At 42.0% G+C, this 18,982-nt stretch overlaps 1 protein-coding gene across 6 annotated transcripts in view; it reads right to left on the bottom strand.

The window, feature by feature from the left end:
• GPR65 (G protein-coupled receptor 65) overlaps positions 1-18,982 on the bottom strand; it is a 133,074-nt gene that overhangs the window by 94,065 nt on the left and 20,027 nt on the right. Inside the window, exon 3 of one of the 6 annotated variants that reach the window (XM_003987900.6) lies at positions 16,003-17,684. The exons of the other annotated variants lie outside the window; for them this stretch is intronic. Within the exon in view, the coding sequence (XP_003987949.1) occupies positions 16,180-17,205 (1,026 nt within the window). The 5' untranslated portion in view covers positions 17,206-17,684 and the 3' untranslated portion in view covers positions 16,003-16,179. Of the gene's footprint in view, positions 1-16,002; positions 17,685-18,982 lie in introns of those variants that run through there. 6 annotated transcript variants of the gene reach the window in all.

The following is an 18,982-nucleotide window of genomic DNA, read 5'->3' as shown; positions in this document are numbered from 1 at the left end:
ATCTAGTATGGTGGTCAGAGTCACGGTTTTGGGACTCAGATATTTGAGTTGAAATCTTGTTCTGCTTTTAGCTTCTCCAAACTTCAGTCCTTTTGTGTACAACGGAGATAAAAACATCTACTTTGCACATCCTGTGGGGGGAATTAAAATATTGGATGTAGAGTCCTCAGCACATGGTCCACTCTCATTGTTCTCACGGAGGCTATCACTGATGAGTTCTCAAGAAACTGGGACAATAAGGGAATCTGATCAAAAGAGGTTCAGAAACCAGAATATTTACAAAGGGATTGGCAGGGCCGGGTGGGGCAGGGCGGTGAAGAGGAGGAGGGGGTGAGAGGCAATGAGGGAAGTGGGGCCATTTTCTCTAAAGTAGTTTTTATCAAACCCCAGCTTCCAATCTGGGGGTCAGAAATCTAGGCAGCCTAGGAGCCAGCAACGCAGAAATGAGTTGTGATAAGCTCAGCTATATTATGGAAAACATTCTCAGCAAACTGCAGGAGAGACATGGCAGGAAGATCCATGGCTAATGTGTGGCTTTTACAGGACTTTCACAACTCACTGGGACACATGGGGACGTTGTGTGCATTTGCCTACTCATAAACATATAATAAGCACAGTGACTCACTTGTCAAGCAGAAAACTTGAACTTTTACAGTAAATCGTCTCCTTACAGCCAGCCTGGAGTCAATGGGAGGTTAATTTATCATGAATTCATTTCAACATTAACCCGGTAAAAAATGCCACAGATGGAAAAGAGTTAAATGGGCTTTGGAACTTTCCTTGATGTAAGAATTCATAGCCATAAATAAAGCATACTAATCTATTTCTTAGGCTCACACACGAAGGTTTAAATGATCAGTATAAAATTAGTGCTTTATTATTCCCCAAACACTTTCATATCCAATTTTTCATTTGTACTGAATAGTAAATACCATTAGATGGGTAGGGGAAATGTTATCTCCATGTTAAAAATGAGGAAACTCAGTCTCCGAGAGGTTATCTGGTTTGCTCAAGGTTTCACAGAGCTAGTAAATAAAGGAACAAAAACTCTAACCCCAAACCAACAAAAAGCCCCAGTGGACATCATGGATGCTGCTGTCACGTTTGCTCACAACCCCATGTGCCTCGATTGATTCTTATTATAGATGTTTGGCAGGCAACGTTGCAGTACAGGAATTTAGACGTGGGCCTACGTTCAGACATCTCATGGATATTTCCCTGATTTAGCCCGCGAGGAGAGTGTGACTATAACTGAGAAATGGAATACTTGTCTGTTCCTCATCCAGACATCCTTCTCCACCCAGCTTTGTGCCCCAGAGGCTGACCTCTTGAGCCACAGCAACACAATTCCTCACCTCTGGCTTCCTAGCAGTTCAGTTTGTTGAATAGGGAGCTCCTGCAGAAAACTGGAAGGAGGGGAGAAGAGAAAGGTTTGGGTGTCTGTCCCTTCCCCCAGCTGCTATTTGGAGCCTGTATCCTTAATAAAGGTCACAGCTTCAGGCCAGCCACACTCTGCAGACAGCCCTCTGCACCTCCAGGTTTGGGAACCAGTCCCTGCTTTTGCCCCTTCAGCCCCAGCAGTGTCTTTGCCTCTGGCCCTTCCCGACATTACCTTTCAGGACGCACATTGTGGAAAGTATCTGTCCTCGATGCGGAGGAGTCCAATTTCTCCCCTTTCAGAAATTAAATAAACGGGGGCACCTGGGTGGCTCAGTCGGTTAAGTGTCCGACTTCGGCTCAGGTCACCATCTCACAGTTTGTGGGTTCGAGCCCCGCATCAGGCTCTGTGCTGACAGCTCAGAGCCTGGAGCCTGCTTCGGATTCTGTGTCTCCCTCTCTCTCTGCCCCTCCCCGGCTCATGTTCTCTCTCTCCCTCAAAAATAAAAAAAATAAACATTAAAAAAATAAAAAAAACCCAAATTGGATAAACCTATATCCCTTTCAATGGAGAATAATGCAAGGTGTGTGTCTGATGTCACAGGTGTATCTGGACCACACAGTCTAGAAGGATGCAGTCTCAGAAACAGACTCTCCTCCCTCCCTCTCTAGATAACCACATTCTGACTTTCCTTTGAGAAGCCACCCTCTCTTCTTCTTTCAGTCTCCAAAATTAAGATGTGACCGCCCTACACTCCAGGAGCAGGCATGGTCTACGAGAATTGAGAACTGTATACCTCTAACCATAACGACTGCTTTAAAGTGAGGAACAAAGTCAGGGGAACCAGAATCATGATTTTTGCCGAAAGTATCAGGAAAGAGACTCTCTTCCCACTGGATTTTCTAAGCTGTGGAGCCTAAGTCTGGAGGTTCCAGGAACCATCTTTGACATGATATAAAATCTTCTAAAATACAAAAGGCAGAACAAGAAGATGGCAAAAAATGTGCTCCTGGCAACATGAGCTGAGCATCTGAATTCAGCCATACCTGAAATTGCCCCTGGACTTTTCTTCTCTAGACCAATAATCTTTTTTTTCCCCTTCAGACGGTCTGATTTGTCACGGGCCTCCAAAAGAATCTGCAGTAAAGGAAAAACTCTTGGGAGATGTGAACCTTATTCCAATCTCTGTCGTGGAGAAGTTGTGGGATCTTTGGTAATTTATTTTACCTCGCTGGGCTCAGATTCTTTATCTATAATAGAAGAAACATGTAGTAGATGTTCTTCAAATGTCTTTCTAGAACTAAATATGGAGGAGGAGAAACAGTGGCCAATCTTCTAACTCAGGTAGAACTAGGAAGGAAGTTAAGTCTTGCAATGAGCTCATTCTCTGTTCCCAGCACTTTCAGGATAGTAGAGGGGCCGACCTGTTCTCCGTCCAATCAAGGCTACTGCAGAGAAAGACTATACCCAGCCCTTGTTAGCCACATTGATATTCCTAAAAGATCTCATGTTGTCCTACCCCCTTCAATTCAATCAACCAAGCACAGCACGTAATTTTCATATCTCTCTTCAAATCTAATCACATCAAATGACCAAATACATATTCAGTGCCTACTATAAGCAAGATGTGGTTATAGGTGTTGTGATTATTAGCATTCTGTCTTTATGTGTATCTTCCTTGGAAGAGACTGAATTCATTTTCATCAAATGAATGCCAGAGAAACAGATGAGCTTTGGAGAAAAGAGGAAGGACACTTTTGAAGAGTGTTTAATCCTCCTTATTATCCACCCACCCATCCTTCCAGCACCCAATGACCAGGATATTGTTTCTAGGCTCTTGACAGTAGCTCGGTTTTCTGCTGTTGTTTCCCAGTGGATGAAACTTTAGCTTAAGTAAGCTAGCCTTATGTAAAAAATGAGTGTACCAGCATAATCCTACACAATTTGCCAAACATTTGTTGAGTTATGAGGTCACATTTTTACAGACTACATTTGCATGTGGGAAAGAAACTTATTCTCCTGCCCTGGAAACTCCATTCCCACTGATGGTGGGGAAAAACACTTAAAATTTGTACAAGGTATTTCAGTCTCTGCTGGCTTATGCAATCTCTTAAAGACTTGTTTAGTATCTTCTGGATAAACAGTCAAATCCAACAAGACTCCTGTTGCCTTTAGGACTCCTTTTAGATATCCCACAGAATGGCACCTCCCATAAGATGGCTCTTGGGAGGAAAGGAAAGCTTACCTGTCCTCTCTGCAGAGGGGGAAGGGGGTGATGTCTACCTGCTGGTCCTGGTGCTGGCTGTTCTCTGGTCCTCTCTGGCCTTTGAGAAGATGTCCTGCCTGTCCATCTGGCATCTTCCTGATAGTCAACATGACTTATGATCTGACCTAGTGGGGGTCTAGTGTTCCCCCTTACCTGTGTCCTCACTCTATCTGCAGATCTTCTAGATCTTAGCAGTCTGCTCCATCCTGTCCTGGCTCTAGGTTACCTACCTGCAGCTTTTGCCACAGAGATCACATTTCCCCCATGGTGATCCATGGTAGACCCATTGGCCCTCCTCACTCTTCCATACCCTCCCACCTCTAGGAGCATGTGAGAATGCTTAAATACCCTCCTTGCCCCTGTTCCATGAGTCTACCAATCCCCAGGTATCTTTTTTTGCATAAGCATGGTATGCCCCATGTCTATTTTCCTGTTTCTTGCTGTTTTCTCATTTTGGTGTGGGAGTTCCCTGAAGGTGGTCCCCTCCCTGGTCCCCAAACAGACTATGGAGCAGAAACCCTCTCTGTTTCTGACTTTTCTCATTGACCTCTCTAGGTGTGATGCCAGGGACATGTCCTCTCGCTTGCTCTAGCTTTGTCTACCCTATGGCTTTCTTCTAGAATCAGACGGTACATCTGCTTCATCTTTCTGCCCAGTGAGACATCACAAAGTAGTATTTTCTTTCATGAACTATGACTTTTGGATAACTCCTTCCTTTTTCCTGGACAATAAACTGGGCTTTAATGATGGAAGGGCATTGAGAGAACATCACTTATATGGGAATGGAAAGTGTAATCACTTTAATATCTTCTAAATATGATTCCTGCTACATCTAGAATGTATAGAGCTCTATGCTCTTTTCCAGGAAGGGACCTAAGCATTGGTTTGAAGGACATACAGAGGTGAATAAAACATGGTTTCTGCTCTCAAACAGCTTTTGGCCTAGTGGAGGGGATACAGGTGAACACCACTAGCTAAGGCATGGCAAAGAACCCACATGTGTCCTCACCACCATGCCATGAGACCAGAGAGGGGAAAGACTGTCCAGCTTCCTTAATCTGACAGCTTTCTGTCAGCTTTCTAATTGCTTCTTGTCAATTCTGCTAGTTGGAGACCATAGCCAGAAACCGTTTCGGTCATGGTTTTTGAGTCTTGATGATTTCTGTCTCTTAGCAGCCACAGGTGAGGACTGAACTCGAGACTGGAAGGGACCCACAAATATACCCCTTGCCTATGGACCGTATGCCAGTTGTATCCTCACTGTGGGAGAGGTTGTACCTTTATTCTGGGTAGGGGTAATTGATAAAGAAGGGCCTGGGATACGGCTGCATTATTAGGGCAGGAGTTGTCAGAAGTATGGCCTGCCTACATCAGTTCCTGGGGAACTTGTCAGAAATGCCCCACACCACCCCTACCGGATCAGAAGCTCTGGGAATGGGGGTGTAAAGGAAAACCCTACCCAGTTTTTCCCTACAGTATGTGTTTTGTGTGTCTTTTTTTACTACTCACACAAAACACTCCACTTCTGACACTTCTGGTCACCACACGTGTGGGAATTTTTCTCCACAACAAACAATTCTGCGGCACGAGCTTGGTGTCCCGCGATGTAACGCAATTCTGATGCTGTCTACCTGGAGACAGGGTCGGATCCCACTGGTTGAGGACTCAGTTCTCCACGACTGCTTCCACCCACTTCAGATGCCAACTGCAAGTAGTAGGTTTCAGGTTACCCACAACTTCTGTCTGATGTGACTACAAAGCAGGCTCCCATAATCCCTCCTCGGGTTCCATTCATCTGCTAGAGCTGCTCACAGAACTCTGGGAAACACTTACATGGACCAGTTTATTAAAGGATGTGATAAAAGATACAGATGGACAGCCAGGTGAAGAGATTCATTGGGTAAGGTCTGGGAAGGTCCCAGGTGCAGGAGCTTCTGTCCCTGCGGAGTTGGGTGCATTATCCTTGCAGGGTGAATATGTTTGCCCACCTGGAAGCTCCCTCAACTCAACTTTGGGGATTTTTAAGGGGTTTTCCTCAGGTAGAGCATGATCAATCATGAACTCCATTTTTAACCCTTTTCTTTTCTCAAGAGAATGGGGGTGAGGCTTAAAATTCTAACTTAAATATTTATTTGGTTTTGAGCGAGCAAGAGAGAGAGCGAGAGAGAGAGAGATGGAGACTGAGCAGAGGAGGGGCAGAGACAGAGAGGGAGAGAGAGAATCCCAAGCAGACTCTGCATCATCAGCAGAGAGCTCAGTGCGGGGCTCAAACCCACGAACCTTGAGATCGTGATCTGAGCCGAAACCAAGAGTCAGACGCTAACCGATTGAGCCACCCAAGCGCCCCTGAAGATTCTAAACTTCTAATCATGTCTTGTTCTCTCCAGTGACCAGTCTCATTTATGCCCCATCCATGAGCCCACCCAATCACCTCATTAAAGCAAGACAGTCTTATGACTTAGGAATTATAAGACTTTCAGGAGCTGTATGTCAGGGATGTAGTCAAAGACCAAATATTAGAAACAGAGATGCCCCTAGGACTTTTATCACTTAGGAAATCCCAAGGGTTTCAGGAGCTCTGTGTCAGAAAGCCCGTCGAAGACCAGCTATGGATGTCTTATTATAAATCACAATGTTGTAGCAACACAGCATTCCATTTTAACAAGTCTTCCACATGATTCTATTGCATGCAAAAGTCTGAGAAATGTGACTCTAATCTCTAAAACTGTGCAACTCAACACCTGGACCCAGGGCCTGGCAGCATCAGCATCACCTGGGAATTTGCTAGAAATGCAGTGTCTCAGTGTCTGCCTCAGAATTATTGAACAGAGATCTTTTGAACCAAGATTCCCAGATGATTCTTATAAACATTAAAGTTTGAGAAGCATTGCTCCAGTGATGGGACGTACAATCAACCTGGCTTATAGGTAGGTCATAGGTAGACGGGATTTTTTAGAAGAAAAGTATGCTTCTTTCTCTCTCTGTTCCAGCAGGCCACCTCCAGTCAAAGCTTTGACATCTGAGAGGCAATGGTCACACTAAAACCCAATTGTGCACACAAAAAAGCAGCTTTATTTTGCCTCACTGGTCTCTTCTTCCTTCTGAGACACCAACCTGCTGAGTAGCAGGGTACAAAGAGTTACTCTGCTTGTGAATTAAAAATATCTCGACCCCTTCCTGCATAAACTGTCTAACTGGTTTAACTCAGCTACTTTGGGGTAAACACTCAGTTTTACAGGTAAGTTCCACGTACCCTAGCTCCTCCCATGATGGCTCTGGAGTGGAAGAGGCTTACATGACCTTGTGATGGCAGGGGTGAGGCCAGGTTAAGCTGCTCATATGGCATTCTATGCCAATCAGAAAAAAATGCATCTTCCTTAAGACACTTTTCTTCCGGTCATGCTGATTCTGTTAGAATACTTCGCTGCCAATGCTCCAAAGCTGCCATAATAAATGTATAAATCCACAATGTCTGTGAAATGAACGGTGCCCCTCAGACATGGATTTCTTGTGCAGTGCTCAACCAGCACAACTGTACGCTAATCTCTATTTGGGCACTACACTGATACGCTTCATAATGAATATGGGATTTCTCCCAGAGGCTTGCAGCTGTCTGTAGGGAAAGCAGATTGCTAGCATTGACTCTTCCCTCTCACCAACTCTGGAAGTTCCCACTGCTCCTCAGGTTGTGAGGTTGAACATCTGTCTCTGACATATTTATTCTAATTTTTCCTTGTCTCATCCCCAGGGCCAGTGGGGTCAGGATGCCAGGCTTTTCTATTGTCTTGCATAATAAGAGCTTCGTTTATAACTTGCTCTCACTTCCCTTATAGGAGACTCCGAGTGTAAGTCATCTAGTTTGGTTCTTGATATGAAAAGGAAGCCTGAGGAGTTTCAAAATTCGTTTCTTTCTCCATAATGTCTAGCTTTTGACACTCTGCTCACTAGTGACTCACAGATAATACTGACTTCCTTTTTCTAGCTAAAATTCACCCTTTTTCTGAAGTGTGAAAACACATCGATTTAGTGAATGGGCCCCTCAAGGCAGCAGCATTTATTAGATTTGAAAATATACCAGGAAAGGTCTTACAAAAATTGAATTATTTTACCTTTCTCTTGCAGAACTTTATTGAAGCCTGTAAAAAGAAGCTCAAAGACTCCAATGTCTTGATTTTTTTTTTTTTTTTTTGGCAATTCCCTGATGTGAGAGCCTTGGTAGACATTTTCTGAGTCCCAGGTTGCAACAGGAAACAGTTTAAATGGTTATTTTGCTACCATTTAATAACAATGGCCAGTAACTTCAGCAGCTAGACATGTCCTCATTGCCCTCCCCATCATACATCTTCAGCCCTGCTTATTCAACAATCTTACAGCACCCTCACTTCCACGTTCCACATTCCAGTAAGACCCTTTGGGGTTCTAAGAAGGAAAAAACCCTGACTCAGATTGATTTAAAGAACAAGGAGGTTTATTTGGTTCATGTAACGGTAGTGTGCAGAGGCTCACCACATCATAGGACCCAGGTCCAGTGCTCTGCCATTCCCTGAGTTCTTCTTTTCTTCCACGTGATGGATATTTCATAACCACAAAATGGCCATGAGATTCCAGTACCTTAACTGCCTAGCACATCATCCAGAGCAAAAGCCAGAGCCCTTATCCTAGCAGTACGAGCAGGTTAGGTCACATGCCCACCACTGGACCCACTGAATCGTTGGTCCAGGGCATTGAGCTGCTTTGATTGGCTTAACTCAGGTGCATGGCCCACTCCTGAAGCCAAGAACTAATGGATTTTGAAGGGAATGTCAGACGGTTTCTACTCAGTCTTGTCAATGAGCCCTGGGCCCCAGGATAGTCAGGGAGGCAGCAAAGAGCCAGTGAGGTTACACTGGTAACATGACAGCTTAGGTAACATCCGTGGTGATTTGTTAGAGACTGAAAATCAAAGACCACTCCTCTATTTTCTTAGCATGGTGTGAACCTCCCTGATTCTGGTATGAACCTGAAAGAGGAGGACAGCCCAGCAATGACTGAGATGGAATTTCCTATAGCTTGGTGGTATCTGGGCTGGGAGTTGCAATTAAATTCATTTAAAGAAAAGGTAGCAATTCATATATAAATTATATATAAATATACATATATATTTAGCACTGAATCAACGAACAGACTCATGTCATTGAATAGTCTGCAATACGATCAAGTCAATTTTCTAACATCTTACCAAAGATTTGGGGAATGAACATCATAAAATTTCTTATAAGTAAGAGTGATAGATGGAAATCAACATGACACGACCTGTTTTCATGGATTTAAGATGAATAATATGTCATTGATAATATCTGTATCTGTTTTACTTTAACAAATGTAAAAAATGTTAATTAAGGCTTTCTAAAAAGGACACTCTCTCTCTTCAAACTTACTTTCCCATATAATCTTGAAAATTTTCAACCAAAATCCAAATCGTTGCAAGGGTTTCAGATACTGAACTCCAGGGCTAGGACAAAGTAAGAAATTGTACCATTCTTAGTTCACTCCATTAACTAACTTATCATTTATTCACTCAACAAACAATTCTGATTACTAGTGAGAACACCCTTAATAGTAGTCCTTTTAGGGGTCAGAACAAGATTTGTAGAGCAAGAAGGAGAGTCTCCGCTTATCTCAGACCCTGCTTTGCCTTGGCAATCCTTTAATCCAAGGAAGACTGGGCAAGTGTTACAATGAAGTAAGTAGGTCTTCCTTTCCCACAGATATCACACTTTGAACACAGATATCACACTTTCCCTTCTTGGATGAACTGCCAGTGATGCACCAAAGGCATTGCCCTGAAGACTTAAAATGGCTTTCCTTAGCATCAGCAAGTGTCATCTCCATGAATGGGTGAATGGCATGAGAGCATACTTTTTAGGTATATATATTGAAAAACACTGATAGAGCCTAATAGATCTGGCCCTCACGTGCTTCCTTGCAAAGATTCATGGTACACCTCTCTGTGGCATTTCTACAGAGGCACTTTTTAGTCCATTATTTCAATCCTTTGATGTGCTATAATTAACTGTGAAATGAAATCAGGGTTTCCAAGTTCATCCATTTGTTAGTGTCAATAGTCTTGGAGCCAACACCATAAATTGTACAATAATTTTGAACAGGATTCTTTTGGAAGGATGTTTACAAGTTCAATTACATACCCGAGGGGGATCAATGAAATGCCAGGAACTCACGTTAATATTTTTCATAGCACCGGCAAGTCACATCATTGTAGAGCAAGATTTCTTGGTTGTATTTGATTTGAAATTAATGGAGCACACATTTCCTCAATAACAAAATTTATATTTTTATTCTCAGAGCTTGCGGCGAACAATACGGAGTCTTCCCTAGCTTGTTTTTTTATTGGCTTGCTTTTGGAACACATAATTGCAACATTATTTGAGAAATCATAACCTATTTTCTAAATGTGTAAAGATTCACTGGTGTTTCATAAAGGGCTTAACAAAATTATAGGCAGAAGAAAAACAGATTAGAAGCCATTATGTGTTTAATGATATGTAAACGCCATTAAGTTATGACTGCCTTACTTATCTTTGGGGAGGTACAGATGTAAACGATTCAAAACAACAGATATATTTTTAGTGCTGAGATATCACAACAATAAATTTGAAATTAAAAGTCATACAGATATTGAATTACCTCTTGAATTTCCTAGGTAATAATTTTATCATAGAACTGCAAACTTCTGATGTTTCAAATGTGTTACATGCCTATGTATGTGAAGGGTGGCCAGGATTTTCTTACACGGGTAAGACAACTAAATAAGTCATCCACGTTATACCCACAACCCTGCAGTAATTACACAGTGTAGCCTGTGTTCTCTTACATGTAGGGTGAGCAATTTTGAGCAGCTGGAAAAAAAATATATGTGGAGTTTAAACTAAGTGAGATTATCTGATGATTACTGAGCTTTCCAGGAAGCACACAAACAAGTCATGCGAACTGAATTTCAACATTTCCCCCCTTCATTTCCAATTTATAGGGGATATGTCTTGTGTCTTGGATAGAAAAACCGTTACATTATGGTACTCTGCTCTTTGGGAGTGGCGGTCAGCCCAGAACGACATACAAGGTTCTAACTAGAACATGATCGACACCTAGTGGCCACAGGCAAGTCCTCTGTGGGATTTGTCTTGGCCAGCAACACATGATGTAGCAAGAAAAGGATCCTGGGAGGAGAAGGAATCCGAACTCCCACATAGCTCCCCCTCAACCAAGTTTGACCCAATTTTGCCATTGTCAGCTTGTTCCTGCAAACAAGGGGTGTTCGGCGAATGCAACTAAATAACATGAACTTAATCACCTTGTGCTCCATCTTTAAGCTGTATGAGAGGCCAAAAAAAATAAAAGAAACGAATGGTCATTTTTTTTTTTAAGTTGAATCCAGTCAGGTGTTTATTTTATAAACAAAGAACAAAACAGGATATTCCTGCTTTCTTTTATCTGTTTATTAAAAAATTTTTTTTAATGTTTATTTATTTTTGAGAGAGAGAGAGACAGAGTGTGTGTGAGCAGGGGAGGGGCAGAGAGAGGGAGACACAGAATCTGAACCAGGGTCCAGGCTCTGAGCTGTCAGCACCGAGCCCAATGGGGGGCTCAAACTCACCAACTATGAGATCATGACCTGAGCTGAAGCTGGACGTTTATCCGACTGAGCCACCCAGGTGCCCTGTTCCTGCTTTCTTCCCCATCAGTTATTCTTCCCCATCGGTTTCTGCCCAGAAGATGTAAATAAAACAACTCAGTCAGAACTGGGTTTTTCCAGAGTACTATTTTCCAGAATAGTCTTTGGCTGCAACTTCTGGCTGAGGGAAAAAGAAGGGAGTAGAGATAGGCAGAATCTTAACAATGACCCCTTGACTACTGATCTAGTAAAAAGAAAATGAAAACACCCACGTGGCATATCGTTTCAGAAATTAAAGAGGTAATTCATGTTCTCCTAGTTGGTATTAGACATCTTACATAATAGTACAAACATGTGCTGAAAGATCCCAGGAATTTTTGTTTGTTTGTTTTTGTGAGATGGGGCAGGTTGTTGGGTCTGTGAATATGTGTTATTTGTGTGTGGGTGTGTCTGTCGGAGGAACAGCCTACTGATGCATGGCAGGGTTCTCCAATGGACCTAGACAAAGACATCTATTATCACAGAGGCCTTCTTGAGTCAGGGTGTTGTTGTAGCTGTTGTGCTTCCATAGCAACCTGTGGACCGGTTTAGCCAGCCACGAACAGGGGCCCATGCATAAATGACAGATTGATGGCAGTGGTGGCTGAACTGAAAGCAGCCCAGGGCAAGACAGATGCGTTGGAAAAAGAAATGCCCCCATGCCATGCATCACAGATTCTATTTTAAAATTGGCATTGTGTAGGGGTGCCTGGGTGATTCAGTCGGTTAAGCACTGACTTTGGCTCAGGTCATGATCTCACGGTCCGTGGATGTGAGCCCCGCTTCGGGCTCTGTGCTGACGTCTCAGAGCTTGGAGCCTGCTTCAGAATCTGTGTCTCCCTCTCTCTCTGCCCCTCTCCCGCTTGCTCTGTGTCTCTCTTTCTCTCAAAAATAAATAAACATTACAGCAATTAAAATTGGTGTTGTGTAATTCAAAATGAATGAATCAAGTTTGCAAGGTCAACGGAGGTAATTGGTAAATAATTGTTTATCTGATCATAACATTAAAGAATGGAAATATAACGTCTTTGGGAGAATTTATGGCTTAAATTGCCAAGAGGAAATGGAATAAATGACATTGGGGAAGCAGATTTGCCAAGGTTGCCCCTAAGCAGATGATGCTGTATCATTTGATCCAAATGAGGTGGTTGTTTTTGGTATCTTTTAACTTCTCCTTCACCCACAAAGCTTCTTCAGACTAGGTAGGAATGGAGGTTTTAAAAACCTGTGCTCAGTTTGCTCACTGGCCTGTCTCAGATGTCTAACTTTCGAGTTCATGAAAATAAAAAATAACATTCTGAATAAGGAAATGAAAAGGGAGAAACTTAAACCAATTAAAGACGGACACCTGCCCATCTGTTCATGGTGACGTCCACAGAATTGTGAACTGCCAGGAGCAGGCGCTGTTGAGAATGTGCCACAGAGCCAGGAACAACGGAGACCCTTAAGTTACCTTAACGGATGTGCTTAGCCACCCGGAAGAAGTAAAGAGGGCAAGGGTGTGCTGCAGCCAGCCCTGGTCAGCTCACGTTGCTACATTCCTGCCCCAGTGTCCTAAGAACTCTTCTGTCTCTTGGTGACAGGGTTTTGGAGTGATGGGGGTTCAGAGCTGATGGCCAGGAGAGAATTCTTGAGGTGTTTTTGGTGCAAAAAAGGTGGTTTTATTAGAGCACGAGGACAGGACCCATGGGCAGAAGAGCTGCGCTGGGGTTGTGAAGAATGACTGGTTATATGCTACGGAGTCTGGGGAGGTAAAGGCAAGAGGAAGTTTCCAAAGGGATTTTGATATGCTAAAGAAGACTCACAGGACACTGGAGGCCTAGTTATTGTCAAGTGAAGGTTGTTTTTCCTTCTAGCAAATCATTACTATTAAAACGGTAGGGGTTCCTGGAGAAATGTTATACTCCCCCCGCCTCAAGTATTTGCCAATGGGCTGAAGGTTAGAAAGAAATTTAACTTTACCTACCATTTCCTTCTTGCCTTTGTCCCCCATTATCACTATGGAGGGGTGACGGTGGGGCTCCAGGAAACCGAGTCTATAGGTTTCTGGAGATTAGGCTATGGAGAAGATTGCCTTTTTTTCTCGTAATTTACTAAGATACTTGTAAACTGATGGAGACTTATGTCCTGCAGGACTGTGATCTCTGTTAACCATCTGTTTTCTTTCCTTTCCTTTGTTCTTGGGCAGCTGGGAGTTCCTGAGGAATGTCAGGCATATCCCACCTGGGGGTGGGGCTTGGAGGTGACTTAGGGGGTGTGGGTTGGGCTGGGGGGTAGGATGGGGGGGGCGGGGTGGTCGGGAGCAGGGCAGGAGGGGTTGTTTGCAGGGTGTCAGCTTCCCTTATGCTCCCTCATCACTGGGTAGCTGTCCACGTATCTTGACAAAGATGAGAATAACTAGTAATAACGAACATTTAGAGATCTCATCACAGTTTTACAAAGTGTTTTTCATGCCTACTTGTTAAAAGCAAGTGTTACTATTGCCCCTGCAGTCTACAGAGACTGAGCCTTAGGGAGAGCATGAAAATTCTTTAAGGTCAAACAGTTCGTAAGTGGATGATGGGTGGCATTCCAATCTGCGTCTTCTGCCAACAAAGTCCCAGGAAGATAATAGTGACAAGGTCTTTCTCCTTCCAGACAGACTTTCCGTTCAATGGAGGACTGTAATTAGGAATTTAAAAAGCTTTTCAAAACTGAAGGGTTAACTTTCCAATGTTGGGACTGTAGGTGATTGGAGATCCTGTCTAGAGTGCTTTGCCCTGAAACCAGGAGAACATCCCCCAACCATGGGGTCTCCGAGACTGGCCTGCTCTGACAAGATGGATAGGCTGCTCGAAGATTTTGGCAGCTTGGTTCATTTTTAACTTACCCTACAACATTCTAAATCAATGATTCTGTTGCTAATCATTAAGTAGGACACTCTTATTAAGGGTGCCACGGATTTGTATTCGCCGCATTTCTTTATATAGCCAACTGAGGGAAAGTCCTGACCAGCTCTTCGTAACAGATCATCTTAGCTACTATCCATGTAACTGATTATATTGCCAGAGGTGTTCATTAATAAAACAACTCTCCTTTTTTCCCTTATTCTGATATAAGTCCAATGAGTCTCCCGAATAACTCTTTATGCACATATATCTTTTGCATCCCTACAGAAAGAAATGGTCGAAGTGTTAAGAACAAACAAACCAACAAATATAAAGGAGGAAAAGCAACTCTAGAGGGAAGTCAAAATCTTGGGGTTCAAGCCTGGCCCTGCTTCCAACCTAACTGTGTGATCTTGGACAAGACACTTAACTGGCATTTGAGTTTCCAGATGCGGGCAACATTGTTTCCGGACCTCTTACTTTTACAAGTATTCACGTTACAGGCTGCCAATAATTTACCAATAGTTAATTAACAGTCGAAACTCTTTTAATTACTCTTCATTTTAGTGGTGGATCTTTAGCTTTTAGGCATATGTAAGTGTATCTCAGCATGGCCAGACAGAATCTACTAATTCTCCAGAGACTTTATGATCAGAAAAATGCAAAGAACAGAGAGTACGCAAACAGCCTCAGAGCAAGATGGCTTTCTCTTGTGTACCTGAACCATCACTGAAAACTTTAATAGAAAATGTAGACAGTATGTGCACTCACTGATTTATTAGTGTGTGCCTACAACCTCATTACTGAAAAGATATTAGTCGGGTTTTTATTGTTGTTGTTGTTGTTGTTAACAGGTAATGTGAGGGCATCAAATGGTACCAAAACATTTGTAATCAGATCATTTTGCAGGGAGGAGGAGGAGAAGGACAGATCAGAAGCAGAGAGGGAAGAGAAAGAAGAGAAGGATAGAAGGAGAGAAGGGGAAGTGTCTGATAAAAAAAAAATCTTTAAAAAAAAATACTTTGGTTCATAAAATTGTTTACCTAATGAATGCTTACTTAAAATTAGGCAGAGTGATGTCCACAATGAGAAAATACAAATATAAAAGAATACATTGTATCAAGATTCTCTATTCAGAGTCCAAAAAGAAGTCCCTGAATGTAAGATTTAATGCAATAAGTTTCTTTGTTGTCTATAACAGGTCTTTTCGTCTAGACATTAAACTTCTGATAATTTCAAGTATGTTGTACTTAACTGTAAACTTTTAAAAACTATCATTTTAAAGGAGTAAAGAAGGTCTCTGAGCAGCTGAAAGAGCTTTCACAGAGCTCATAGATTTACATCACGGAAGAGGCCTTCAGACTCTTGCTCAGAGCCCATTTGCTTTTTGTTTATAAAAAGTCTTACAGTCTTAATGACTAGGTTTCCAAGTTGATGCAAACTTCCTAAGACTTCATGAGACCATTTCTTCTGTAACCCCAATACTTAACACAAAGCCTAGTATAAAAAGAGCTCAATAAATATTTGTTAACTAATGAGAAGGTTAGAAGCAGTATTTAGTAGTTGGGGTTGTTGGAGACAGGTACATACAGTTGGGAAAAAGGATAATTGATGGTCTGAAATCCATAGAATGACTGAGAAAAATCATGAAAAGCAGACACAAAGCTCGCTGATTTAAGGACATAGAGTTCCATACATCTAACTGACCTCTGAAAGGTTATAGCATATATTTAAAAAAAAAAAATCAATTGCCATCAATAATAACGATCCTGAGTCACTAGGATAATATTAAATTTTGTTTAATACTCATTAAAAAAAACCTTCTAAAAGATTTCCATTGAAGAAGATTAGAATATTCAATTGGAACACCTACTCCCCCCCATGCTAGATTTCCTCTTCAAAATGTAAACTTGATGATATGATACTGTGTACCTTAAAAAAAAAGAAAAAGTCTTCACTTCTATTCCAGGATGTCTAACTCCACGGTGTCTCTGGTAGACATAGAAAGTATGCTTTTTCTTTGCCCTTGTGAGTTATTAAGCTTCCCAGTACAGAATTTTAATATATTCCACATATCAGCTCTTCCTGTTTCAGTTACAAAACAGTACAGAATTGGATCAGCAACACAATTTAAACTTGTTAGTGCCACCGTGATTCTATACATTGTGTAAGTTGGATTCCCGGACTTGTTGTGGTCAAATATATGTTTATCAGGGTTCACATCATGCTCTAAAATGCTGCGAATCAGCAGCATCACATGAAAGGGAGTGAAACACAGGACGAAAGTCAACGTGATGCTAATAAGTAGTTTTATGATTCTCTTCTTTTCGTTGTTTTCCGTGGCTTGATTATGCTGCACAGCTTGGTACACTTTCTGGTTGCAAATCATTATAATGACCAAAGGTATTGCATAGCCTGTACACGTCCTAAACAAGTTCAAATTGATTTGCCATTTCTCCAAGGGGTATTTGTCATAGCATAAAGTAAAATTAGACTTTTTGGCCTCACAGTATTCTATAGTCGTTTCATCTTTCCACAGAATGATACCGTTGAACATGGTTTCCAACACCCAGATGCACAGGCTGACCACGAAGGCAGATCTTCTTGTCCTTAGAAAAGAAAACCTCAAAGGGTGGACAACTGCTAAATACCGGTCAACGGCGATGCAGGTGAGGAATGCTGTGCTGCTGTAAAAGTTCATGTACATGAAGAAAGCATTCCCTTTGCACAGAGCATGGGAGAACGTCCAGTTGTCATTATTCCAAGTGTAATCAATCCATAGAGGGAGAGTTGATGTGTAGAGCAGATCTGATAGTGATAAACTGAAGAGGTAAATTCCTAATTCATTTTCCTTCTTTGCTTGCAGAAAAGACACACACAGAGACCCAATATTGGCTGGAACACTGGCTATAACCACAAAGATGTAAATAACTGGAAATAAATAGTGATCGAAGTAGTGCTGTTCTTCAAGGCATGTGCTGTTCATTTTTGTTTTGTTTGTTTTGTTTTGCTTTTCGTTTTAAAGCAGCAGTTGCATTTGGTCTGAGAAGGTCAATAGCAAGGCGAAGCCTTGCCTCCTTCTAGTTTGTTTTTAACATCTCATTCTTTTACTAAAATTTCTCAATTCTTCTTTGCTTTCCAAAGTTCTGATTAATTCGTTAGTGCTTTTAAAGGGTGGATGTAGACTGATTTTCACAAAGATATCAGTGGATGGAAGTCAGAATCCAGCCTCCTGGCAGTTAGCGCAAATGGTCATGGATCTTAACGAGAAGGAGTCCACGTTCTTGTTATCACAGAATGCTGATGAAGAACCCCCAGCAATCAACTGGGTCATCCCTCGGTGTCCACAGAGTGTGGTCTCCAACTTGTTTTTCTTTGCAAAACTCAGAGGAGATCGGTGCACATGTGAATACAGAAGGCTTTGTTTTCACAGAGACTGACATCTCTTTTTAAATGCCTTTGTTTCTGTAATGAAAGATGAACTAGAATAGTTTAGATGTTTACTGGGTATAACACGATTTTGAAATAATCCTCTTTTTTTTCACTGCTTGCAGGTAGCAAAAATGTATTAAATTACAATGAAGGCATTTAAAAAGGGGAATTATTTAATTGACTGCAGTGAAGGAAATCAAGCTGAGAAATTTTTTCTATTTCCAATAAGAATTATCCACAGGGTGACAGATTAGGGGGAATGCTATTTCTCACTGGACATGATCACAAAACTAACGTTAAAAAGTCATTTTAGGAACTAATAAAAAAGATGGAAATTTAATGATTTGCTTGAAAGCAGTAAATGCTTTGGAGTTGTATGATAAACTGTATAGTTATATGATTTCAAATGTTGGGTTTTGCATGCAATCTAGGTATAAGGCACCTTCAATATCGGCTTATTGGCCAAGAATATGTTGTCACGAGAAATTTAATAAAGTGAAACATTTTAAAATATAGCAACTTGCTAAAACTTCACAAATAATTAAACCACGCTGCCTCTTATGTTTTTCCCTTTGCTTCCTTGGGTGGGCACTTTATCTTCCTCGTACTTTTGTGAGAGAGAGGGCAGAATGTTCTTAATTCTGGGTAACATCTTGGGCATCATCACTGTCTGCCTTTTTACCTGATTGTTTATTAGCTAGTTTCTTTTTAAAGGCCTGATGTTATAGATTCACAAAGGAACACAGACTCCATTCTTGTCTTCACAGTGGAGTAGAGCAGTGCCTTTGCTAGTGAGGCCTGTTGCTGCTTTGGATGATTTATGTGATGGGGAGCTTCGGAAGATTTGCCTTCTTGTTGTGTGCTGTGGGGCCTCGATGAGACCCAAAGTCCCCCTTTCCAAGTGTCAGTGAGCCCTGAGCACAACAGAGGCCTTGCCACCACAAGCCACAAGGGTTCTGCTAGCAGAATAAACATATGCAGAGTACATCTTTATACAGCACTCTTAAAAGAAAGTGGAGAACTAAATTTCCCGAAATCTCATTGTTTTCCCACCCCTAGAAATATGAACACAATGTGAAAAAAAACACCTTTTAAATCAATAGGTGAAACTTCCAGAGAGAAAAAGAAAATTGTGATGGAAAAAAAGAAAGTGGGAGCTGAGATCGGGAAGGTGAGTGAGCAGAAAACTCTGAATGTCCAGGAGGCATATTTGGATCAGAAGAACTAACTAGAGCCTCTGAATGCAGGGGAGCTAGAGACACAGCCCCAACCCACGCAGGCAGGAAGTGGCCCTCCGCCACCCCACGCAGGTTGGAGTCCAGGAGCCGCTG

The sequence above is a fragment of the Felis catus genome, chromosome B3, assembly GCF_018350175.1.
Source record: "Felis catus isolate Fca126 chromosome B3, F.catus_Fca126_mat1.0, whole genome shotgun sequence".
Lineage (NCBI taxonomy): Eukaryota > Metazoa > Chordata > Mammalia > Carnivora > Felidae > Felis > Felis catus.
The sequence above is the reverse complement of the archived record's forward strand: the minus strand, read 5'-3'. Positions and strand labels throughout refer to the sequence as shown.